The following is a 27,210-nucleotide window of genomic DNA, read 5'->3' on the forward strand; positions in this document are numbered from 1 at the left end:
CTTTATCACATTACCCATACCTCAACAGATCAAACAGCTTGAATACTTTGACATGTTTAATTAGCAATTGCAATGAAAAGAGGCTGAAATGAATGTAAAGGGACAAATAAAATTTAATATACTCGTATATCTTTTCCTTCTCCCAACTCCGCCAATTCATCTTTTCTTCCTTTGTCTTCTATCCAGACCGCAGAACAATGGGAAGTTCTGCCCAGGCTCCAGCCGCCTCAACCAGCTGTGTAACACGCGGCAATGCCCCCCCGGTGCCATAGACTTCCGAGCCCAGCAGTGTGCCGAGTACAACAGCAAACCCTTCAGGGGCTGGTACTATAAGTGGAAGCCCTACACCAAAGTTGATGGTAAGCTGCCAGCTGGATTTAAAAACCACAGCCTTCTGCGATTAAAAATGTCGGAAAAACAATTTGATACACTAATTTCTTGCAGATTTCTTGAACAAAGTGGCAGTGAAATTGACATCCCATTTAACTTTTCAAGACTGATGTAAAATGAGGAGGAACAGTTGACCTAAAAAGGAAAATTATACCATTATCTATTTACTCTTGTGTCAGCTGAAAACCAGGTGAGGTGTCTTGTCCACATAAAACAGGGAGATAGCTAACACAACTCCGTAGCAGCCTTCTTCAAAACAACACAAGTCAATAGGTAGGCTACCGCTTTTTAATAGTGCCAAAAGTTTCAAAGCAAAGTTTGCGTAGTTGATCCTTAACATTGATGTTTTATGTAAAAGACATCCTATTGGTGCATAATACACAAAGAATTAGATCTTTTGCAGCTGTGTCAATGAATGACAGTGGCTTAATGGTTAGCATTGTAGCCTCACAGTATGTGGACTCAGGGTTGGGTCCCTCTTTTTGAATGGGATTTGCATGCTCTACTCTTCCACAGTCCAAACACATGCAGAATAGGGGAACTGGCCCCTCCAAATTACCCATAAGGTATAAAGGGTGTATGAGTGATTGTGTGTTTGGGCCCCTTGCACTGGCAACCTATCCAGGGTATCTATCACATGTACACCACCCAATGCCTGCTTTGATAGGCTCCAGCCTCCAAACCACCTTAGCAGTGAAGACCATTAAACCAGTGTAGACTATGCGTAAATGGATGAAGATCCGCGTTAAAAGGACTTGGGACCTCAGATATTACCCTGCCTTGACTCTGCAAGTGTGTCACTTATGTACTTGGCCAAACAAAATCTGCTTACAAAGTGTCTCTGTTATGCCAATTTGTGTTTACTGCTGCAATAATGAAGGCCAAAAAGCTGCAGGAAACATAATATCACTTTGCTCTTTGGAATATGAGCTTTGGGCAAACTGTCAGTGTAATATGTATAGGAGACAAGTAGCCACCTGCACTCTCTCTCTCTCTCTCTCTCTCTCTCTCTCTCTCTCTCTCTCTCTCTCTCTCTCTCTCTCTCTCTCTCTCTCTCTCTCTCTCTCTCTCTCTGTCTCTCTCTCTCTGACACAGTGGGGGTAAATTTAAAAAGGAAGGCCGGGGGCCAGCTTTTTACCTGTGTCTGAGCGAGAGAGATAATGATAGATAGAGAGAAATAGTTTTAATGAGAAAAAGGGAGAGAGAGAGAGAGAGAGCGAGAGCGAGCGAGAGAGAGAGAAAGAGAGAGAAAGAGAGAGAGAGGGGAACAAGGGTTGTGTGTGTGAAAGAGAGAGAGGATTGAGATACAAATGAGAGCGAGAGAGAGAGAGAGCAAGCACTATGTTTGGCCATCATCCCAGGCCTGTTAAAGCTGCTGATGAATGAAAGATGACGTGGAAAGGAACAGATTTTGAACTGCCACATGGGTTTTGAGCCAAGCTTCCTTGCCTGGCATTTATTTTAACCAAAGAGTGGCTGTAAACACTTGTCTGTGATAGCCAAACTTAACTACATGATATACCCCTAGCCCTACCCCATGTTACATTATGGTACTATCAAAGATCAGTAAGAAACAATCACTTTTGTAGAACTTTAACTTGGATGGATGGGCGATTTATTTTCTTCAGGGAAGAAATGTTTGTTGTTTTTTTTTGTTTTGTTTTTTCGAAAGCCAAGTGCATGTTACACACACAGCAGATGGAACTAAAAACACTGCACATAACTCAGTTACAAACAAAAACCACACAGGTACACCCACCTGAGCAACATTCATAGAAGTCCAGCTGGGTAATCCTGGCTCGGACTGGGCTGACCAAAGCATTGCTTGTATAAGGATCTCAAATGCAACTGCTATGCTCTCAGGCAAGGCACTTCAACAACTGTCTCAAGCAGGACCACTCTGGCTAACACTCTGCTGCTCCCAGTCTTTGCAACATAAGCAGCAAAATGACAACTTTCCATCGCAATAAATAGATTAAAAAAAAGTATGATTTAACTTCTGCCATGGGGCGGCACGGTGGTTAGCACGGTCACCTCACAGCAAGAAGCTCCTGGATTCGAGCCCCAGGGTAGTCCAACCTTGGGGGTCATCCTGGATCATCCTCTGTGTGGAGTTTGCATGTTCTCCCCATGTCTGTGTGGGTTTTCTTCGGGTGCTCCTGTTTCCTCCTACAGTCCAAAGACATGCAGGTCAGGTGAATCGGCTGTACTAAATTGCACCTAGGTGTGGATGTGTGTGTGTATGTGTCGGTGTAAGCCCTGTGATGGACTGGCAGCCTGTACAGGGTGTCTCCCCGCCTGCTGCCCAATGACTGCTGGGATAGGCTCCAGCATCCCGTGACCCCAGTTGGGATAAACAGCTTGGATAATGAATGGATGGAACTTCAACCATTATAATAAACCCAGTAACATTCATACATGTACACTACAGCTTAAAAACTCACCTTGATTTCCTTATTTCATCCCTGAAGTTCACTGGCATTCCCCTCTGATGTTTAATGTAGTATTGACCTGATCTTTCTGTTTGATATCATTGTTCTGTCTGTGTCTATTTGTGCAGAAGAAGACATCTGCAAGCTGTACTGCATTGCAGAGGACTTTGACTTCTTCTTCGCCATGGCCAGCAAGGTCAGAGATGGCACCTCCTGCTCTGACCATAAAGGAGATCTCTGCATTGAAGGAGTGTGTGAGGTACGTTGGCTGCTTTGACGAATTGTGTGTGTGTGTGTGTGTGTGTGTGTGTGTGTGTGTGTGTGTGTGTGTGTGTGTGTGTGTAACTGCAATAGGGGTAATTGGGCCTTAAAAATGGGTTTTTATTGTACATCAAATTGTGTGTTTTGTTCATATATTTTTACATGGTTAAAAGCAAAGTCTCTTAACAGTGAGTGTGTGTGTGTGTGTGTGTGTGTGTGTGTGTGTGTAACTGCAATTGGGGTAATTGGGCCTTAAAAATGGGTTTTTATTGTACATCAAATTGTGTGTTTTGTTCATATATTTTTACATGGTTAAAAGCAAAGTCTCTTAACAGTGAGTGTGTGTGTGTGTGTGTGTGTGTGTGTGTGTGTGTGTGTGTGTGTGTGTGTGTGTGTGTGTGTGTGTAGGCAGTGGGCTGCGACCAGCTGCTTGGTTCCAAGGCCATTCTGGACGCCTGTGGAGTCTGTAAGGGAGACAACTCAACATGCAAGTTTTATAAGGGCCAGTACACACTCCAGCACAGGGCTAATGGTAAACTTGTATTGTTTTGGGTTTTGTGTGTGTGTGTGTGTGTGTGTGTGTGTGGTTAGTGTGGACAGTGAGTACTTTGGGAGACACACAAACCAGAGTAGACAAAACATTGTCACAGAAATATCTCTTTCACGTGCACATGCATGCAAGCATGTGTACGCACGCACACACATGCGCACGCGCGCGCGCACACACACACACAAAATTATTGGCTGACTTGCTGATTTACATATGAGACAGAATCGGATAAGATTTTATACTCTCTGGAATAATTTCAGTGGTCACATAAAGTGAGATTCTGACCCTATCATGCAACACAGAGGACCACACAAATATCTGTGTACATTGGCATGGATAACCCTCCTTCCTCTCCTCCCATCAACTCTTTCCTTCCTCCCTGCCCTTCCTCTCCAGAGTACTACTCCATGGTGACGATACCCGCCGGGGCGCGAAGCATCCGGGTCCAGGAGATGGAGGTGTCCACCAGCTACCTGGCAGTGCGCTCCCTGAAGCGAAAGTATTACCTGACGGGGGATTGGATGGTGGACTGGCCTGGGAAGTTCCACTTTGGCGGGGCTGTGTTCGACTACCAGCGCTCCTTCAACCGGCCGGAGAGCCTGTACGCCACGGGTCCAACTAATGAAACGCTGGTGTTTGAAGTAAGGGCTCTGACAAATCTGCAAGGTTTTTTTTTTTTGTGAACATGTAGCCCATATAGAATATAAATAAATGAACAAATAGATAAAATGAGACACGGTGGCATAGTGGTTAGTGCGGATCTCCTCACAGCAAGAAGGTCCTGGGTTTGAGCTCTGGGGTAGTCCAACCTTAGGGATTGTCCCGGGTTGTCCTGTGTGTAGCGTTTACATGTTCTCCCCATGTCTGCATGGGTTTCCTCCAGGTGTGTCGGTCTCCTCCCATAGTCCAAAGACATGTAGGTCAAGTGAATTGGTTGTACTAAATTGTCCCTAAGTGTGAATGTGTGTGTGTGTGTGTGTGTGTGGGTCCTGTGATGAACTAGTGGCCTGTCCAGGGTGTCTCCCCACCACCTGCCACCTAATGACTGCTGGGATAGGCTTCAGCATCCCCGTGACCCTGACAGCAGGATAAGTGGTTTGGATAATGGATATGGACGGATGGATGGATGGATAGATAAAAGGATGAAAGGAAGGGGTGGAATCTAGGCTGGGGGAGAGTTAGAGAGGCCTTTGAAGGAGGAGGCATGATGAAGAGGCAGAGGAGGTAGGAGAGAATAGGAAGAACAGGAGGGAACAGTGTGGATTGAGACTGGGGGGGGGGCTTCCCTCTTGATAAAATAAAGTTTTCAGGGTTTGATTGATTGTCTCTATACATTAAACTTACGAAGCTAATAAAAGAAAGAGAGAGTGAGAGAGAGAGAGAGAGAGACATTAAAAGATGTAAACAAGAAAAAGTGAAGATGGATGCATCTGCATCCATAGAAAGTTGTGATGGATAATGGCTGAAACATGACAGAGAAAGAGAGAGGAAGGGTGAGATAGAAAAGATATCCTGTACATTTCTCTTGTACTTAAAACAATTATTTATCAAAGCTAACAATTCGGTCCAGAATGGACCTTCATCAGAGTATGGAGTCTTGTCATATATAATGTATACATAGTATCAGCACTTCCCTCACTCAGCTGAAAACACTAATTTCATTGAGAGGTACACTATAAGCCAACTACACAAAAAAAGTATTAATTTTGCCCTTTAGATATGGAGTTTCTGTCATATGCACCTGCATAAAAAAAAAAGATGTGTGAATGTTTCCTCTTTAAAAGTGAGTGGTAAGTCACATATTTAGTCCAAATGGGCCTTTGTGCATCACTGCTTTCACTGTTCAGGTCATAGGAAAGGGCTCACGTGGCAGAGGCCTGCTCACAGCCTCAGCTCCCTGGTACTGCATACTCTAGTGTTAACACAAGGTCATGTGGTTACGTGGTTTAACACACACACACACACACACACACACACACAAAACACACACTTTTGAAGCCATGGAGAGGGGCCCCAGGATAACTGACCTCAAATGTGCTGTACTGCAGGTAGTATGTGATTCTAGGCTAACATAGTGAACCAAATCCCTGAGTCATCTACCCTTTAAAAGCAGAGTGAGATGTTTAGCATAGTATAAGACGGGATTTATGAGCAGTCCGTGGTGTGTCAGGTGCCAGAGCTATAAGCCGAGAACGAGTCTTCACCCATCCCAAAACAGCAGAGTGCGATGCTGCATTAGCATATCCTTAGACAGCCAAAAAAAAAAAAGTCGCTGAGAGGCCATTCCCTCTCTGTGAATCCCTAGGTTTAAGTTAATGATGGGATGCGTCTCCCTCAAAGCTTTGTCAGCAAAAACATTGATTTTTCACTTGAACTATGAACTCTAATGTGGAAACAGAAGTGGAAACCAGGTGATGTTTAGGCATTCGTTTTTTTTCCTGCACTACCAGCGAAGTGAAAGTCATGTAAAAGCTAGTCTCATCTTGGCCCCCAGGGGCTACATTGAACTGAAAGGCTGCAGTTTAAACAGGGATGATTGGGCTGTAAATCTGGGAGAAATTCCATTGTGATACTTTTAAAAAAATGCTTTGTTGGTCACTTCTTGGGTAAGCAGGAAATGTCTGTGTGTTTTTTGCAACTATTTTAGAAGAGTTTAGTTTGCGGGCAGTTTATTGTGACATTGTAGTGGGTCTTTAGGGAAGATGTAATTTCAGCAGCCTTTTGTTGTATCCTTCTACAAATGAATGCTGTTTTTCCTGGCAAATAGTTGAATCTTTTCTTTTGCAGTCTGATCTTATTGGGTAATATGACATATTACCAGGGTAATGTTATCGAATTACTTAGCCTGTCATTCAAAACACAGTGTGAACGGTGCAGGTTCTTCTTCTTCTTTTGGCTTGTTCCCTGTTTTTCAGGGGTCACCACAGCAGTTTTTATAGTTTCTGTCGGTACCAAGTTAGGGCACAGCACCAAACCGTGCAGGTTATTTACCCCTATAATAAGAATAATAATCAATTATTATTATTATTATTTATTAATGTTCATCCATGGTCTCCCTTTAATGTTTTCTGTCTGATACATCAAAAAAGCAAAAGAACGGTATTAGTTAAAATTTTATAATTCACATTTACGTGCAAAAGATTTGTCTCCCCCTTCTGGCAGTGAGAGTAATTACTTCTCTTCCTCAGCGCTCTCCAACAGGGAAAAGGAACACCAATGGTTATTCGTGTTTGTCCTCGCCGTCGATTACTTTCTTTTTAAATTTCAATCCTTCCTCTGAACGCCGAGTATTTTTTTCTCTGGGGCATCAGAAACTTTTCTTGGATGCTTCTTAGGCTGAATCCAAATGTCCGGACTTCACCGAACTTGCAGATTCAGGCACGATCCCTGGAAGTCTGCGAGGTGTGAGGTCAGTCCAAATCCACAATTCATTCAGTCCACAAGGGGTGTCAAGCGGGCGTTATTATGAATCCCGCGGCACTTCTAGGCAAGACACGCCCCACGTAGCATTCAAGCGCTAGGATTGGCCAGTCGTCCCCCCATTCACCGCCTACTGCTTGGTAAGCAACCAGTTACCGCGCTAACCTTAGCAACTTCTTACATTTTTATTGACTGATCGCTCTCTCACCAATGATGATGTGTAACACTTCTCATTATAATATATCGTTACATACGTTTTCTAAGTACCTTTGTAGTTAGATGTCATACAAATTTGCTGGTTTTTATCATGATCTCCATAGTCAGAATCCTACATCGCACGAAGGCATACAAGTACCGCAGTTATCTGACTTTCTGACCACCCGCCTCAGTGCTTATTATGAGGCCAGAATAACATGGCATGGGTCATTGGGAAGGCTTGCAGAAGTCAATGTTCCTGGTAAAGAACAACAGTGTGAAACCTAATAAGGCGACACCTGGCCAATCTTAGCGCTTGAATGCTACGCGGGGCGTGTCTTGCCTAGAAGTGCCGTGTGTGCAGACTTCACCGGACTACGCTGATTTAATTACCCACAATTCAGTGCAATACGGACGTGACGTTTGTTTTTCCAATTGCATAAAAAAACCCAAACAAAACGAACTTATTAATGTGTAAAACAGTTACTCAATTACAATTACTCAAAACGTTACTTTAATCACGTGGGCCAGAAATAATATTCAACTACGTCATGATATAGAAATATGTTGAAGTATAGGTTATAGAGGTAAACAAAATGCATTTTATTATTGCAGCGTATAAAAGCTGTGCATGACTTAGTGGCATGTTTCATTATGCATATCAAAAGAAAATTAAAGAGCAATTTTGTAGAATTACATCTTGTTTTATTGTAGAATATTGTGGATTCTTCCCAAAAAAAAAAAATCTGTCCTGAAACAATGAACTCATACCCCCTACAGGCAGTCTGCTGCACGTTTTTTTTGTGATCTTTCTGTTTCGGATATTGTTGCTGGTTTTGTTTTTTGTTTCTTTTTCGATAATCCTTGTCGTTCTGTACATGTTTATACCTTGAGATAATGATTTATGTTAATGTCTTGTCTGGTAAATCAAAAAAACCTTTATAAATTAAGTATTAAAAAAAACAACCCTCAGCCTCTGGTATCGTGTAAGGATTACAACTATTACATAGACATGGGCTACAGCGATCACTGTGTACATGATTGTGGTTGTCGCTCGAACAGCAAAGAATGAAACAGACTTGAGGCCTGTCTATTAGCAGCTTACAGTCTTGCGCTCTCACAGACTTGATGTGATGACAGTGAACACGTCATAGTACGTACGACTGAAGTCTACGAGGGCTCAGTCCGCAAGTTCGGGGGATGGACATTTGGATTCAGCCTTAGGTTTTTCCACCATAGCTTCCAAGCCCAGAAGCTTTCTGGCAGAAAGCCCTGAAAGCAAGCCAATCAGAGGCATGGGAATGCTTTCGTCACAAGGAAGTTAATTTCTGGCAAACTAATCATTGCTGGTCACTTGCACGAGACAGAGTTTAGTTGCTTGCACAGAGTTTAGTTGCTTGCACGAGACAGAGTTTAGTTGCTAATAAACATGATCAAGATTTTTTTTTAAAAAAACCCAAAAAACCCCCAAATCATTGCTGGTTGATGTAAAACACATCACTACCGGTGCTCCAGCATGGGAATGTCGCCCCAGACACCAGATTTTAAAAACGTTGGTATACTGCAAAATACAGAGAGATATACCTGGTGGTGATAGGGCTAATCAACATTGTGTGAACTTGCTTAGCAAGGGCGTGAATGTCATGGACGTTTGTTTTTAATATGTGAAATACCGCACTCTAGCTTGCGATCTAGGTTTTAATGTGTCATTACTTTGATCAAACCAGATTGTTGGACCAGCAGTGGTCCTTCAGGCTTGTCCATCCTGTGAGTCCCAGTCATGTGTCCATCCAGAGGGGGAGCTCAGGGGCGGCATGCTGCTGATTGACAGATGACATGACCATAATCTCTCTGAGTATGTACTTAATTACAAAAAGGAGAGAGAAAAGGGGAGCAAGAAAAGGAGAGAGCGAGAGAGCGAGAGAAAGATTAAAAGATTAAGAATTCTGCAATTGAACTTTTTGGATGTGAGAATTCAAGGTCAGGACACAGAGATACTTAAATGCTCCTTGCAAATGAGAAGACCTCGACAGCCGGGCAGACGAGAAAAAAGGAAATGGTGTTTAAGAGTTTTCCACTGCCAGTTCTCCTGAGTTTTCACACATTGTGCTTAACTGCTGCTGTCAGAAAAAAAGAGAGAAAGAATGGAGTGAAGAGAGAGAGAGGAGGTGAGGTACACACCAATCACTCCCAGACTATTACTCAGCTTGAAACACTCAAGGTAAACAAATGTGAGGGGGTGTGAGCACAAACTGTGACAAGGTATTCACATCTCTTCAACGGAGGGAAAAAAATAGCTAGTATATGAGAGGAGAAGGAGAGGGGGCAGACATAACATCTGGCTAGCTTTGTAGGTCTTGTTGGAAACCAAGTAGGGATTATTGTCCCTGAACTGACATTTTTGTGGTGTGGTGTGGCGGGGTCAAGCAAAAGCAGTGCAGCGCAAAAGAAGGATTGTGGGTGCAGAAGAGGGACAGATATCGCATCTGACTTGATGAGTCTTGTGGCAGTATGTCTGTGAAAACCAAGACGCCCAATGGTATCATGTTGTGCTGTGACCTCACACTGACTTGCTTGCATCACTTTAACAACGCCTCATTGTGATTATGTTTCTGTATAAGACAGGTATTTCATTCAAAATAGCCACAGTTCATATTAGTTGCTAAATTATAATCCTATTTTACATAAATGCTTGTCAGTGAGAGAAAATTGGTTTAGCTGAAAGCCTCGCGTTCCATCACAATTATAAATAGCAGTTCTTTTGCCAGTCAGAGAGCAAATACATTAATTTTGTTGTGACTATCTGAAAGGCCACATTTCAGTAATTGCATTGCTATGCTTTGACTACTAAGGAGTTACCAAGGCCATCATGGGTTGTGTTCATGTTAATGTACTACACTGTATTAGCTCTGAATGCATGAGATTTCAGTTTTCTATCAGGAAGTGGGAACATGAAATGCCATTAGATAAGCACAAAGTAGGACTTGAATGAAAACGAGAGTGCTTATTGAGTTATGTGCCAAGCTGCATCTAATATATAGTAGCAACCTGCCGATGTACACAAGAAATATCCATACACACACTTTCTGCTCATACTTTTTAGTGTGGACTCTAAATTACGTAGTCAGCATATTTGTTCATCAGGCAGGGGAGAAGTGAAAGTGCCCAGATACAAGACCACAAGCGGTTTGGATTTGCTTTCTTATCAGGGGTTCCCCAGGACCCCACCGTCAAAGGTGAATCCCAGTTTTGTTGGTTTGGATGTTTATGGATAGGAAGGATATTGTTTTATGTGTCTTGGCAGTCCGTTGGATGATAGACATTTGGTTGGAATTATCCAAGACAGAATACTCTAAGAGCAGACACTTTGGATACATCTAAAATTCATGTTTGGTGGACAATTTTTGGACACAGTGGTTGGTTGGACATACTAAGCTTTATGGGTCAGGAAAGGGAAAGTATCTATTAAGAAAACAATGCTTCAAGGTGGCTTCAAGGATGTGGGCACTCTATTAAAGAGACATCAAAAACTCTGTGAAATGTTAGGTGTTGCCTCCTGTTGGATTAGGTCACTGTCTTAAGTGGAAAAAGAACAGTCATACTGGCAAGAGCCAGCTTGCTTGGATAAACATCAAGTCGTGGTTTGGTAATCGTGGCAGCTGACTCATGGTGGTGGGTTTTGGTTGGTCAGGATGGGTAAAATCAGCAGAGGAAGTTTGGACTAACTACACTAAAATGTAGCTAGTGTGATTTGGTGTAAGCCAACACTGCAATTTGTCATGCAAATATTTCAGAAAGTTTAGCCTATAGTGTCTCAGCTGGGAGATATGTCTGAGACAGTGTGTTAGCAAATACTAAACTGAGGTTTGGCTTGTAGCTCATGGCTAGAGATGTATTGGTAGCATGGTTGAAAGGAAGTCACAACTTGGAGACCCTTTGATGTTGAGCTATATTAGAAATTAGAACCTTGTGGTTCAAGGTAGTCTTAAACTTTTGGTGAAAATGTCCAGTTTTGCTTAGACTAGCATGAGGTCAAGGCTTGGCTGGATACTGGTAACTGGTGGCAGTGGTTAATGGTTGAGTTATGGAAAAAAAGGAGATTCACCATGAGACAGTGTTGTATGAGCCTGATTCAAACGTAAAAAAAAAAAGTGTCAGTGAGGCTGTGGTATTTGTGAACGCATGTATCAACATTTATGAGAACGTTATGTCTCCAGTGATGGACTGGGATTAAAAAATGGCCCTGGCATTTGTGACATATACTGGCCCGATGGCCCTATTTCCAAACCCAGTGTCAACCTTAACTGCACCTTTTGCCAAGTAATACTAGGCCTATTACTAGGATTGTCACAATATATTTAGCATTACCATAGCATACATCTTACAGTCAACAGGTATTTTTTTGTCAACACAAAAGAGTAAATAAGTATAAATGAATTTAAATTAAGCATAAATGAATAAATGAGTATAAATGAATGTCTGTATTATTAAATGAATACAATAAATTGTCTAATGTAATTTTGTGTTAATCAAAAATCAATTTGTAGTTTGTATCTGAAGAAACAGGTGAGAGTAGACTAAAGGCATGTGCTGAGAGGTTGACACTGCTTGAGTGGTATCATATTACATTTATAGCTAGATCATAATGCAGCACAAAAGGGTGCCTACATTCTGTAATACCAATGTAAACAGCATTATGAAAGGAAGCACCACCCGTAGAAAAATGGTACAATGTGACAAGCTCATAACCATACAGGCTATAGCCATTTGGAGCACTGGATGACCACAGTACATAATATAAACTACATCAAAACACGTAAAGAGCACTGCACAGCCACAGTATAGCCTATGATAATAAACTGTGTCTTACCTTCATGCAGTTAACAAGCTACAAAGAAATTTGCTTTTCTCTGCAACCATCAATTACATCGTCAGTTGCCATCTTCATGATGGCCATCATCATGATGGCCTCCAAATTCTTCTGTGATAGTCTGGCTTTCAAACAATGCTTTACAAATTTCAGTGTGGAAAAAGTTCTTTCACAAGCCACTTGTGTGCAGAAAAGAGCATCTGCCACAAGTTCGACGTCCATGTCGCTAGTGCTAGCTAAAGCAGTGGCAGCACACTCAGGGATATTAGGCCTAGTGCTGACATTACAGGTTGTGCCTTGCTTCGAAAACAAATGTGTTACTTTAGCATATTTTTCACCCTCAACTAGTAGAGCTTTCTTTGCTTTTTCTCAGCCCCCCCTTTTGTTCATTTAGTACCCCATTTACTTAAAAAATGTCCACCTTAGCTAGAGCTAGTATGTTCTTCCACGTAGGCACAGCCTACGTACAACTGTTTGCGCTACATTGCATTGCAAGGGTAAATGTGTTTATGCATTATTTTGAAAAAAATAAATAAAATCAAAATATATATTTTATTTTTATTCCTCCCCACTGTAACAATCTGTTCTGAGTGGCCCTTAAATGCTCTTCTGGCATTTGCCCAAATTCCAGATGGCAAGTCCGTCACTGTATTTCTCTGCTGATGTATTATCTGCACGCAAATGAGCATCTGTTTGCAAGTCTAAGTGCATTAATTTTCCCAAGTCTTGTGTTTTGTTGCCTTATATTGCTGGCTCCATAGCATCTCAAGATACAGTCTAGTCTGCCCTCCTGTCTGACTGTCCATGTTAGTGGTAGGCAAAATGAACAAACAATTTGTTTTTGAGATCAATATGGTATGTACCTAATTGTGCATACTGAATGTACTGATTTGACTGTTGTACTGCTGCATATGATGATAACTCAAAACTCAAAAGCATGCATGAATCAGATGGTATGCACCACATGATTTGCAGGGGAATCAGCCACATTGCACTACTGGACTCAGAAGCTCAAGTGTATAAAACACACGTAGACAGGTTCTGTCTGAACACGACAGTGTTTACATGTTGAATCGGATAAATCAACTTGCATTAAACTGTACAAGCAGCCAAATCAGGAAAACAGTGAACATGATGGAGGGAATACTACTGCCTTTCCTTATCAGACTGAACTGTGACATTCAAAAGGGATTTTGACCAACGGATTAAAAACTTTTAAAAAAAATGTTTTCCTATTTCCACATGACATAGTACAGAAAGAAAATACATACACAAATAAGTTAATTTCAAAACCCTTTTGAAAATAACTGCTAAGTTTCCCAGGGAAACAGACAGGTAAGCATCCAAACACACAGACAGGAAGCTTTCAGTAACAGTTTGATGGTCAAAGGCAGGCAGGGATCAGTACGCAGGGAAATCAGTCTGAACAGGTGACCAGATAGACAAGGGGCAGGCAGACAAGCAAAACAGGTTCAAAGGTCAAGTTCTAGTTACAGGGGTTTTCAGTCCAAACAGGTGAACAGATCCGACGAGGGACAAGCAAGAGAGACAAGGTCCAGAGATGGGCAAAAGACTTTAAACACAAGTACACTGGTAGATGAGAGTTAATGAAACACTGGATAGCTTTGCTAAATACACAAGACAATCTGGCAGGGGAACAGGGAAACCAGGGGAGGGTATGAGCTGGATAGCTAATGAGGGAATGGGGAACAGGTTTGGTATACACAAGTTGACTGAGGACAAAACGAGGGGCGGGAACTGAAATGACAAGACAGGTGAACTTCAAAACAAAACAGGTAAGACAACAGACAATGATAGAGGTAATAGGCTGCCTGACTCAAACTATGGAAGACAATGACTGCAAAAAAATAACTGACTGAACTAAACTGGGAGACTAAACTAAACTATCCATCCATCCATTATCCAAACCGCTTATACTGCTCAGGGCCGCGGTCATGCTGGAGCCTATCCCAGCAGTCATAGGGTGGCAGGCGGGGAGTCACCCCGTGCAGGCCGCCAGTCCATCACAGGGCTTAAACTAAACTAGGAGATAGTAAAATGACTGATTGGGACACATCGTCGCTATAGCCTTTTTAACAAATTGCTCAGAGCTGTGATCAATTTGGCTTGATTAATTTGTGAAACAGCCAAAGTGCAAATAATGACTTGTAACATTAAAAACCTTACAAGGTTTTGGTTCATTTGCAAATTATTACTCCACAGTATTTAAGTAGCTGTCAATGATCCAGTCTGCAAAAGCAACATTGATCGAATATGTGAACCCTCCAGTGAATTATTCAAGGCACTGAACAAATCAAAAGGATGGGGACTCATATACCATATAAATGTACTCATGTACCTTAAACTTGAAGTACACAAAATATCAGAAGTTCAATGCATTAGGATTTCTTGACTCAAATCTACTGATTAAATAAAAATCAAACTGTCCAACACTAGTCCATGTGGAACATTTTGTATGCTTCTTAAGGTGGCCAATCAAGTTAACATAAGAAGTTAACATAGGAAACACAAAACTCTCCATGATTAGAGGTGGATGGCAGAATCATCTCTTTCTCAATATATTCCCCAAAGACATTAGATTAACCAAAAGCTTATCCATCATTAGGCTAATTAACACTGTTTTAGATAATGATATATTTTTACATGGATGTACACAGTTGGGCTTCGTAAAATGTATCAAGTAAGGATTAATTACACAAAGATTGCTCCTAACCTAAGGCTCACTGGAAAATAAATATTCATACTAATTTAATTTAAATCTAAAATAACTAAGCAGGTGGGGACACAATAAATATTAGCTATGCGGAATGGGATTGAGCACAATTTTGAAATATTTTATAAAACACATACGTACCAAGAGCTGAAAATATGAATGTGGCTCAAACAAAATTCCTCTTCATAAAGTGAATCTTCATGAGGCTTCTTTAATGATAGCCCAATATTCCTCCTTTCCTCTGAATATGTCTGCATTCATTCATCCATCGCTTAACTTCAATGTCAAAATAATTCTCCTAACAGTAGATTTTTTTTTTTTAGTAAAAGAATACCAAGGTAAACCAGAAGATGTATCATCACTGGCTAGTTTAAAATACAGTGCATCCGGAAAGTATTCACACCCCTTCACTTTCCCCACATTTTGATATGTTACAGCCTTATTCCAAAATGGATTAAATTCATTTTTTTTTCTCATCAATCTACACACAATACCCCATAATGACAAAGCGAAAAAGGTTTTGTAGAAATTTTTGCAAATTTATTAAAAATAAAAAACTGAAATATTGCATGTACATAACTATTCACACCCTTTACTCAGTACTTGGTTGAGGCACCCTTGGCAGCGATTACAGCCTCAAGTGTTCTTGGGTATGAAGCTACAAGCTTGGCACAACTATATTTGGGGTATTTCTCCCATTCTTCTCTGCAGATCCTCTCGAGCTCTGTATGGTTAGATAGGGAGTGTCGCTGCACAGCTATTTTCAGGTCTTTCCAGAGATGTTCAATGGGGTTCAAGTCTGGGCTCTGGCTGGGCCACTCAAGGACATTCACAGACTTGTCCCGAAGCCGCTCCTTCGTTGTCTTGGCTGTGTGCATAGGGTCATTGTCGTGTTGAAAGGTAAACCTTCGCCCCAGTCTGAGGTCCTGAGCGCTCTGGAGCAGGTTTTCATCAAGGATCTCTCTGTACGTTGCTCCATTCATCTTTCCCTCGATCCTGACTAGTCTCCCAGTTCCTGCCACTAAAAAACATCCCCACAGTATGATGCTGCCACCACCATGCTTCACTGTAGGGATGGTATTAGCAAGGTGATGAGAGGTGCCTGGTTTCCTCCAGACGTGACGTTTGGCATTCAGGCCAAAGAGTTCAATCTTGGTTTCATTAGACCAGAGAATCTTGTTTCTCATTGTCTGAGAGTCCTTTAGGTGCTTTCTGGCAAACTCCAAGCGGGCTGTCATGTGCCTTTTACTGAGCAGAGGCTTCCGTCTGGCCACTTTACCATAAAGGCTTAATTGGTGGAGTGCTGCAGAGATGGTTGTCCTTCTGGAAGGTTCTCCCATCTCCACAGAGGAATGCTGGCGTTCTGTCAGAGTGACCATCGGGTTCTTGGTCACCTCCCTGACCAAGGCCCTTCTGCCCCGATTGCTCAGTTTGGCTGAGCGGCCAGCTCTAGGAAGAGTCCTGGTGGATCCAAACTTCTTCCATTTACGAATGATGGAGACCACTGTGCTCTTCGGGACCTTCAAAGCTGTAGAAATTTTTTTGTACCCTTCCCCAGTTCTGTGCCTCGATACAATCCTGTCTCGGAGGTCCACAGACAATTCCTTTGACTTCATGGCTTGGTTTCTGCTCTGACATGCACTGTCAACAGTGGGACCTTATATAGACAGGTGTGTGTCTTTCCAAATCATGTCCAATCAATTGAATTTACTACGGTTGGACTCCAATCAAGATGTAGAAACATCTCAAGGATGATCAGTGGAAACAGGATGAACCTGAGCTCAATTTTGAGTGTCATAGCAAAGGGTGTGAATACTTATGTACATGCAATATTTCAGTTTTTTATTTTTAATACATTTGCAAAAATTTCTACAAAACCTATTTCACTTTGTCATTATGGGGTATTGTGTGTAGATTGATGAGAAAAAAAAGGAATTTAATCCATTTTGGAATAAGGCTGTAACATAACAAAATGTGAGGAAAGTGATGGGGTGTGAATACTTTCCGGATTCACTGTACATGGGAAAAGGGAACACATCATCATAAGGTAGAGTCATTCATACATACAATAGACTCTTTTTTTTTTTTAATGACACGATAATATGTGGTTGGCTAGTTTCGGCTTAGTCTAGTGAAAGAACGAAGGAGTTGTTGATGTTTCCAAGAGTATTTTGTGCAGCGTGTAGCAGCTTTAGCACCTCAGCAGGTGCTGAGTAGCCATGCCAAGGGGGCATTGGTGTTGCCTTTACTGCCATGCCAATGGATCCTGGTCATCAACAGCAAATAGTTGGGGAAGGTCCAGTCAGAGAAGGCCCAGCTGAAATGCACATGGCTGCAAGTGGTTTATAACTACTTGCATAGACATGCCATATACACACATTGGCAGCCATGGAAAGGCATGGAGATAAGCATATGCATGTGGATGCCCTGACATACAGCCATGCAGGAACAAGGAAAATTGACACACAGACAAATGCAGACACACATTGCACATGTATAGGACCATTTGGGTTACTCCAGCCAAACTGATATGTAGTAGTTTTATCGACAAGCAGAGTAAATGAGCCATTTTTATAGACTGATTGGACCACATTTTGGATTACATTTTACTTTTTTTTTCTTCTTACATCTCTCTGCCAAACTCTGTTTCCTCCGTCTGACTCTTCCTGTCTCCCTATTCTCCCCTCATAGATTCTGTTGCAGGGGAAGAACCCAGGGGTAATTTGGGAGTATACTTTGCCGCGTACTGAAAGGAAACCTGAGTACACCTGGGGTGTGGTGCGCTCCGACTGCTCCGCTCCATGTGCTGGAGGTAAATCTGCCCGTGTGTCTGACTGTTGACAGGTGTGCTTGTGTGAAATCCGTAGATGCATTCACATTTTCATTTGTTCATTTCCTGTATGTTAGCTTGCGCATGTGTGTACGTCTCTGTGTTTCTTTCGTGTGTACATTTTTGTATATCAGACGTGTGTGTGTTAGGGGTGCAACGGTCCAGTTAGCCCACGGTTCGGTTCGTACCTCGGTTTTTGGGTCACGGTTTCGGTTCGGTTCGGTTTCGAATTACATTGTTGGTGAAATAAGTTCGGGAGGGAATAACGTAGTGCGGATTGAGCGTATGCATTAGCTGACGAAAGCCCACATCTCCAACCACCGAAAAGGGCTGCATGTCTTTAGCAATGAACACCCCCGGGGGCTGCACGGGTTATTTTTTTGTGTTTCTCTGAGTTGGCGCTATAGCTTTGTTGGAAAGCATCTCCGATAGATGGTTGTTTTTTCACTGGTGCGGTTACCTGTGCGTCTCCTGCTTCCAGAGAGCGACATCTGGGTGGTGACGGCGGAGATGCTGGCTCATATTGGAAGTGTTTCCACTTGCGTAGTACAGGACATGGGTCAAGCAATGCTTGCAGCACACAGTGTTATTTCTGTCCACTGTTTTGTCTCCCTCATCATTGTATTCAACAGCAAACCCGAAATGTCCCCAGATTTGTATGAAGACGGTGCTTCTTCAAACTTTTCTCTCTCTACTCCTCCACTCGCCATGACTTTTTTTTCTGCTTCTGCGAGCTACCGCTGTCTTTTCAAATCGACTGTCTATTGTATTTAGAAATCACGTCAGGACACAGCGCTGTCGCTCGACACAACCTCTCCGTGGCATTCTTTATTTAGACTGACACAGCATCACAGGCAGACCCGATCAAACAACCCAGAGCCCGCAGGCATCACCAATCGATCCCAGCACAATAGAACAGCACCAAATCAAATGCAGCACTGTCGATGTGTGCATACATAACATCCCCCCCCCCCCCGGCAGGATTTCAAACATGAAAGGTTGACACAAAGTCCTCTAGGTGGCCAGGGCGTAAACGTGTGCGAACAGGTCGCGGGGCGGCCTGAGGCTGGTCAGGCCGAGGTGGGGAGGGAGATGGCAGGGGAAGCTGAGGCCCAGAAATGTCTGGGGCCCGTGTAGGAGCTGCATGAAGCCCCGGGGCGTCTCGCCATGCTGAGGGAATGGCTATGGTTGTGTCACCAGCTGTGTGTGGCGGAGCTGACACCTTCCGTAGACGACTGGAGTGCCACCGAGTGCCATCGCTGAGGAGGTAAGTGGCTGGGCCCAGCTGACGGGTGACTTGGAGAGGAGAGGACCAGTATGAAGCCATTTTATTGTCCCTGTGGGGCCTGCGGACCCTGACCCAGTCTGACACATTGATGTCTGGCACCCTGGTTCGTTTTGACTGGTCAAACCGTTGCTTCATCCGCGTCTGCTGACGAGTGACTGAGGCTCTGACCCCAGAGGGAGGTGCCTGAGGTGTGGAGGGGCGGAGCCTGTCAAGGGGCATGCACAGTTCCCGGCCTAGCATGAGAGAGGCTGGGGAGACGCCTGTGGTCGAGTGCTGTGTGGCCCGATAGTGCAGCAGAGTGTGACGGATGGCCTGCGTGAAAGAGCACCCTTGGGCCATGTGTGCTCTGAGGCCGTTCTTCAGTGACTGGTGAAAACGTTCAACGCCGCCATTGGCCTGGGGGTGGTAGTACGCAGTGCGTATATGACGGATGCCCTTGCTGTCGAGATAAGCAGTGAACTCAGCAGAGACCAGCTGAGGGCCGTTGTCAGTGGTGATGGCCTTTGGGAGGCCCCAGCGAGAGAAAAGAGAGTCCAGGAAGTCGATGATGATCTGTGAGGTCACAGTGCCGGAAGTGGTGAGTTCAGGCCATTTTGAGTGTAGATCGTAGGCGACAACCATGAAGCGTTGGTGGTGGGGAACTCCATGGATCTCACCACAAATGTCCAACTGCAGGTGTTCCCAGGGCTGAGAGGGCCAGGCGAGAGGTTGCACGGGTGGGGGAGCCTGGTGGCCAGTCTTGCCACTCACAAGGCAGGCAGAACAGTCCTTCACCAGAGCCTCAATATCTCTGTCTATCCCCGGCCACCACACCAGGTCTCGGCAGCGCTGTTTCAGTTTCACAAGTCCCAGGTGGCCTTCATGCGCCGTATTCAAAACACGTGCACGGAGAGCAGCTGGGACCACTGTGCAAAACCCACGTGCCACGCAGGTGTCGTTCCAGCAGGAGAGCTCCTGTCTGACTCGGGCGAACGCAGCCAGCTCCTCTGGGACCTTGTGAGGCCAGCCGTTCTGGATGTAGGTGCGGAGCTGGGAGAGGACAGGGTCCTGTTCGGAGGCTGCCCTCAGCTCCTGCAGAGAGACAGTGGCCTGGAGGGGTGTGTGTAGCATTTGGACAATGTCCTTTTCCACACAGTCAGTGTCCGTCTGTGGAGCTGGGGTGGAGACAGAGCTAGAGAGCAGGTCGGCGACAACATTGTCTCTGCCTGGGGTGAACTGCAGGCTGAAGTTGTACTGGCGGAGGCGGTCAGACCAGCGGTGCAGCCTCAGGGGTTTGTGGCCTGTCCCAGATGTGGACAGCAGCGCTGTCAGGGCCTGGTGATCTGTCCTGAGGGTGAAGGAGCGGCCATAGAGGTAGAGGTGCCACCTTTCACAAGCCCAGATACAGGCTAACGCCTCACGCTCACCCACGGAGTACCGCTGCTCGGTCAGGTTGAGGGCACGGGAGGCGAAGGCAATGGGCTTCTCCACACCGTTCTGGGTTTGAGACAGCACGGCCCCTATCGCTGTGGCTGATGCGTCACAGGTCATAAAGGTGGAGCTGGAGATGTCCAAGTGAGCCAACACTGGTGGTGAAGACAGTTGAGTCTTGAGATCACGCACAGCGTCACTGCATGCCTTTGACCACACCCATGGCTCGTCCTTACGCAGCAGCTGGCGCAGGGGGGCTGTGGTCGCAGAGTACTGGGGAAGAAACCTCAGGTAGTAACTTGTCATACCCAGGAAGGAGGCGACCTGGGCGGCCGAGCTGGGCTCAGGGATGGCCTGAATGGCGTCCACGTTGGATTGTAGTGGAGTTACACCGCTCGCTGACAGCCGGAACCCAACGAAGTCGATGGCTGGCACAGAGAGGACACATTTCTCAGCATTGAGAGTTAGCTTGTGCTTGGACAGGGCTGCGAAGACCATGTTAAGGCGCTTGTCGTGGATTTCACTGGTGGGCCCGTGTACCACTATATCGTCCAGATAAATGGCCACGCCCAGTATGCCAGCCAGCACGGAGACCATGATTTTCTGGAAGCAGCTAGGGGCGGAGCTGAGACCGAAAGGCATCCTGGTGTAGCGAAACACTCCTGCATGTGTCACAAAGGCTGTGAGGTTTCGGCTGCTGGGGTGGAGGGGCACCTGTAAGTACCCCTGTCTGAGGTCGAGCTTGGAGAACATCTCAGAGCCATAGAACTGAGCAGTGAGTTCTTCTGAGGTTGGCAGTGGATACTTATCAGGGACCACTGCCTTATTTACTGCACGTAGATCGACGCAGACACGCAGGCCCCCCGACTTCTTCTTAGTCACCACGAGGTTTGAGACCCAAGGTGACGCGTCCACCGGTTCAATGATGCCAGCTTCCAGCAGTTGTTGCAGCTCGGCGGAGACCCCATCACGGAGAGCCAACGGGATGCGGCGCAGTGGTTGGATGACAGATTTCACAGCAGGGTTGAGGAGAGGTTGATGGGTGAAGGCGGAGAGGCAGCCCAGCCCCATAAACAGCGATGGCCACTTCTGCTGCCAAGGTGTGGCGACAGTCAGGATTGCTGCCCCCCTTGTGTCTAAGAGGGAAAACCCCAGAGCGGAGAACAGGTCCAGGCCCATCAGGTTGGCCCCACGGCGTGCCACATGAAAAACTGCATTGGGCACCAGCTTGGTTCCATAGCGGACAGTCAGTTGGAGAGAGCCAACCAGATCGATTTTGGAGTCACCATACCCACAGAGGACAGCTGAGGGTGCGGACAGTGGCAGTGAACCGAAAAATTGACTGTAGGTATCAACATTCAGGAGAGACACACTTGCACCGGTGTCCAACAGCAGGGGGATGCACACATCATTAATGTTGACTGTGCATGATTTGAATGACACTGGCCCAGAGCTCACCTTGTGAATGACGGAGGTTGAAGACTGGGGGGTGTGGCCCTCTGACCCAGCCGGGGAAGATCGACAGACGTTGGCAAAGTGATTGTGCTTACCGCAGCTACGGCATGTCTGGCCACGGGCAGGGCAGTTCTGAGCCCTTGAAACATGAGACCGAGACCCACAGTTACCACAGGACTGTTGAGGGCGGGGCCGAGAACGCCGTCGTTGCAGTTGCAAGACGTCCCCAGTGGAGTCGGCGCCCGCCTCGCTCTGGCTGGGTTGCGTCCCGAGGGGCAGCCGTGAGTAGAGGGAGGAGTCGTTGGCAGCTTGACTGGAGGTGGCCACTTGCTGTGTATTTAGCATAGCAGCATACTCAGCTGCTCCCTCAACCTGTAGTGCGATGGTAATTGCTCTGGACAGCAGCAGATCATCTTTTTCCAGCAGGAGAGTCTCACGCACCTTTGCGTTGTTGGTGTGTTCGATTAGCTGGTCGCGAACCATCTCGTCCTGAAGCGCGCCAAACTTGCATGAGCTAGCTAGCCCTCGCAAATTAGCTACGTACTGCCGCACAGACTCACCAGGCAGTTGGTGTCGCTGACGGAATATAAATCGCCGAAGGAGGGCACTCTGTGGAGCAGCGAAATGGGTGCTCATAAGTCCCACAGCTTCGGCAAAGCTTGTGACGTTCCCCAGAGTCCCGAGCACACGATGACCCTCTGCTCCCAAGCAGTGAAGCAACAGAGCCGTCTTCCTAGCCTGGCTCACGTCGTCGAGCCCTGAGGCGATGATGTAATTTTCAAAACTATGTAGCCAGCGAGTCCATGGTACCGGAGGCTCGCCAGGTAATGCCAGGAAGGGGGCAGGTGGTGGGGGAGAGATATCAGCCATCCTCGTCGCCAATATTGTATTTAGAAATCACGTCAGGACACAGCGCTGTCGCTCGACACAACCTCTCCGTGGCATTCTTTATTTAGACTGACACAGCATCAAAGGCAGACCCGATCAAACAACCCAGAGCCCGCAGGCATCACCAATCGATCCCAGCACAATAGAACAGCACCAAATCAAATGCAGCACTGTCGATGTGTGCATACATAACACTGTCGGCTCCAGTTACAAGGGGGGTGGGGGGTGGGGGGCTAACAGTGATATAGATATTTACTCGTGGGGCGGGGTTTTCTGCAGCAGGCTGTCTCAGCCTGCCTGCACACAGGCACACAGTGAAATATCCATTCTCCGGCAGTAAGAAATGCCTGTCAACTATTCACGCACATTTTAACTGCAAAACCGAAAACCCACGGTCCATAAGGGCGGATTGAACCGTACAGGGTGGACCGTACGGTTCGGTTTTAAACCGAAAACCGTTGCAAGCCTAGTGTGTGTGTGTGTGTGTGTGTATGTATATGTAGCTTGTGTCTGCAAGTCTGTTTGCATGTGTGTGTGTGTGTGTGTCTGTGTGAGTGTATATTAGTGTCCCTTTCATATGTACGGGTTTCTTTCTGTCAGCTTGTGTGTGTAGTGGTGAGGGTTGGGTGTGTGGGAAGGTGTCAAAAGTTTTTTACAGATAATGAAAAGCACCTTTGTGAACAAAGTTCAGAATTCTGGTCTCAAGGACAACCTTATCCTGTTTGCTCCCTTTCCCTCTCTTTTCTGAGTGACTGTGTGTGTGTGTGTGGGGTGTGTGTGTGTGTTAGGTCTGCATCTTTGTGTCAAGGTGTACAAGCACTCCTCATTACTCCACGCTACCTATACTGGGGGCTACAGAAACATGGAGGCAGATATTGAGTTCATACTGCAGACTGATCTCTCTCCATCTACCATTCTCTCTGTCTCTCACCCCCAAACATTCACTCATTCCCTCTGTTTAATTCATGCCCTGCTCCAAAGCCTTGCACACCTTCAGGGTTTAAATAAAAAGGGTATGTGTGATAATTCGTGTCTGTGCGTGTGTGCGTGTGTTAGGTTAAGTGAAGTCAGGAGAACAGAGATGAATGGACAAGACAAGGCCTTCCTGTTGATAATGAGAACTTTTCATTGTATTTAAAATGGAATATATGAAGACTCAAATGTTGAGGTGTAAATGTGTAACCTGGTCAAAGAGCCATGGGCATTTTGGTGTCAATAAATGAATGGACACTCTCTATCTCTCTTCATGTCAGGTCGTATCTCCACCAAGGCTATCTGCCTGCAAGACCAGAAGGTTCAAGTCAATTCCACCATGTGTAATCCCCAGAACAGACCAGCTCTTGGCTCCCATCTCTGCAACACGCAGCCCTGCCCTGCGTAGTGAGTACTACGTGTGTGTGTGTGTGTGTGTGTGTGTGTGTGTGTGTGTGTGTGTGTGTGTGTGTGTGTGTGTGTGTGTTTGTGGGTTGGAGACAGGATATGTGGCTTGCTTCCACATGTTTCAACAACTTGAGGCAATGTTTTCATTGCGTGTATGTGTGTGTGTGCGCGCGTGCGCGCACACAGGCTGCGGTGTTGCTCCTGTGGTTGAGGAGTCTAGGATGCTGCCTGAGGTCCATTTGTTGACCGCCACTCTGCCCTGCCTGCCTCTTCCCTCTCTTTCTTAATCCTCTTCTTTTCCCTCTGCCCCTCTTTTTCATCTCTCAAATTCTCTCTCCTTGTCTTTTTTCCCTCATACTCTTGTCATTTCTTCCTGTCTCGTTCCTTCTGTCCAGTCTGTGGTTTCCTCTCCAGTCGATGGAATCTCCACAAATCCCTTTATCGTTTGGCATTTCTCCTTCATTACTGCAATAAAACCAGTTTAAATCACGCTTTAAGTGTGAATTTTAAGGCTCGCGATAAGAGAAACTGAATGGAAACAGCAAATTTTGAAACAGTCCTCAACATCTAAAAAAAAGCTTTGATAAACAGACTACATGATGAATGGTGATGGAAATTGTGGTGATTAAGCTAAAATGTTTCTACCATCTTCTTCTATCACCCGATGGCAGTCCATTCTTGTAAGTCATTCTCAGTTACTCTCTCTGTTTTTAATGATGTACTTTTTTCACACCCTCCTCACAGGGACATGATTCTTCATTTAAAACTGGCTACTGGAAATGTACCTGATTTATTATTATTATTATCATTTTATAATTTGGGCTAAATTTATATCTTGATCCTTTGTATCATTTCACAACTTAATGTTCATCTTTTAAAAAAGCCAAAAGCCTCTCCCCTTCCTCTCCCTGGCAGATGAGGAGGGAGAGACAAAAAACATGGCATACTGAAAGAGAGAGAAGGGAAAGTGACAACAAAAAGTGCTGGAAAAAAAAAACGGAGGAACAAGACAGGAGAGTGAGAAAGAGAGATTTAATTACATGCTGAGTAGTTCCCTGAGTTGTTCTGCATCTTATCCTTATTTCACCTGTCAGATGTCACAGACAGTGCTTTCTAGTGCACATAAGTAGCATATCATCTCCCCTATCTTTCACATGCCTCTTGACAGTTTTTTTTTCTTTTTTCTGGACCTTATGCTGGACTGTGTCCGTTAATAAGAGATGCCTTCATTTGTGGACTTACTGTTGGGAAGTGGCCTGGAGAGAGACACACTGCACTAGAAAAGAAAGTTAAAACAGTGCTAAACAACATCTCTGCTACAGTATGAATGCTTCTACATTAAAGGGAAAATTTCACAGATAGTTTTGCGTATGTGCAAACAGTACTGGTGAGTAATGTAGTAGACTAAAGCAATAAAGTCCTCACTGTGTACAATATTTATGGAGATGTTCTCCTGCTCACTTTCCCACAGCGCCTACATGTACCAGAATGCATTGCATGTAAGCCACTGTATCATCGTCCATGAAAGCCTCTGTGCTAGTGTAGGACGTCATTTCCACCATCGGAAATGTAGCTTAGCCAAGAAAATGAGGATGTGCTTTTTGAACAGTGTGTTTAGAGTAGATTAGAGAAGGGGTTCTCAAACTTTTTGGGGCCCGGGACCCCTTACAGGGGAGAAAATTTCCAAGGACCCCCCTCTTAATTGTAACACCAATTAAGTATATGCTTACTACTATTTGTACTCTTAGAAGCCGTTGGAACTATTTGTATTCTAAAACTTTTCAACCTAAATACTTCAGACCTGTTTCATAATGATAAACAGAAACCCATTTCAATTTGAACAATGTTGATACAATGTACTCCCACTGGGTGGGAGTAACGGACACAATATGCTTGTTTTGTTGGTGCAAATGGTCCCCATCTGTAGATATGCACTTTTTAATGATACAGCACAATTGTGTAATTTACAGCAAATTATTTCGCAGACCCCCTGGCTATGGATCTCGGACTCCACTTTGAGAACCACTGGATTAGAGCAGAGATCTTCAGCAGGGATCTGCAACCCCGAGGGGGTCCTCAGAGTTACTGCAGGGGGTCTGCCAAATTATTTGATCCCAAACTTTTTTTCTTCCATAAATATGTCCGAAAATACACATTAACATAAATACAACCTATAATAACCAAAGATAAATCTTCCTGTTCATTAAAAAATGTTACAACATTGAAGATACCCATGACTCCTCATGCAATAATGTGATCACCCTTAAAGCTGAGCACCAGCTAGCTATCCTATACTAAACCACTCTTACAGTGCATCTGGAAAGTATTCACACCCCTTCACTTTCCCCACATTTTGTTATGTTACAGCCTTATTCCAAAATGGATTAAATTCATTTTTTTCTCATCAATCTACATACAATACGCCCATAATGACAAAGCGAAAAAGGTTTTGTAGAAATTTTTGCAAATTTATTAAAAATAAAAAACTGAAATGTTGCATGTATACATAAGTATTCACAACGTTTACTCAATACTTGGTTGAGGCACCCTTGGAAGCGATTACAGCCTCAAGTGTTCTTGGGTATGAAGCTACAAGCTAGACACACCTATATTTGGGGTATTTCTCCCATTCTTCTCTGCAGATCCTCTCGAACTCTGTAAGGTTAGATGGGGAGCGTCGCTGCACAGCTATTTTCAGGTCTTTCCAGAGATGTTCAATGGGGTTCAAGTCTGGGCTCTGGCTGGGCCACTCAAGGACATTCACAGACTTGTCCCGAAGCCACTCCTTCGTTGTCTTGGCTGTGTGCTTAGGGTCGTTGTCATGTTGAAAGGTAAACCTTTGCCCCAGTCTGAGCTCCTGAGCGCTCTGGAGCAGGTTTTCATCAAGGATCTCTCTTTACGTTGCTCCATTCATCTTTCCCTCGATCCTGACTAGTCTCCCAGTTCCTGCCGCTGAAAAACATCCCCACAGCATGATGCTGCCACCACCATGCTTCACTGTAGGGATGGTATTAGCAAGGTGATGAGAGGTGCCTGGTTTCCTCCAGACGTGACGTTTGGCATTCAGGCCAAAGAGTTCAATCTTGGTTTCATTAGACCAGAGAATC

General features: G+C 44.8%; 1 protein-coding gene across 1 annotated transcript in view; it reads left to right on the forward strand.

The window, feature by feature from the left end:
* Nucleotides 1-27,210, forward strand: part of adamts18 (ADAM metallopeptidase with thrombospondin type 1 motif, 18) — a 94,054-nt gene that overhangs the window by 45,948 nt on the left and 20,896 nt on the right. The window contains exons 13-18 of the mRNA XM_056278873.1: nucleotides 187-359; nucleotides 2,951-3,081; nucleotides 3,492-3,615; nucleotides 4,030-4,274; nucleotides 17,544-17,664; nucleotides 23,977-24,103. Coding sequence (XP_056134848.1) covers nucleotides 187-359; nucleotides 2,951-3,081; nucleotides 3,492-3,615; nucleotides 4,030-4,274; nucleotides 17,544-17,664; nucleotides 23,977-24,103 — 921 coding nt within the window. The remainder of the gene's footprint in view (nucleotides 1-186; nucleotides 360-2,950; nucleotides 3,082-3,491; nucleotides 3,616-4,029; nucleotides 4,275-17,543; nucleotides 17,665-23,976; nucleotides 24,104-27,210) is intronic.

The sequence above is a fragment of the Lampris incognitus genome, chromosome 4, assembly GCF_029633865.1.
Source record: "Lampris incognitus isolate fLamInc1 chromosome 4, fLamInc1.hap2, whole genome shotgun sequence".
Taxonomy (NCBI): Eukaryota; Metazoa; Chordata; class Actinopteri; order Lampriformes; family Lampridae; genus Lampris; species Lampris incognitus.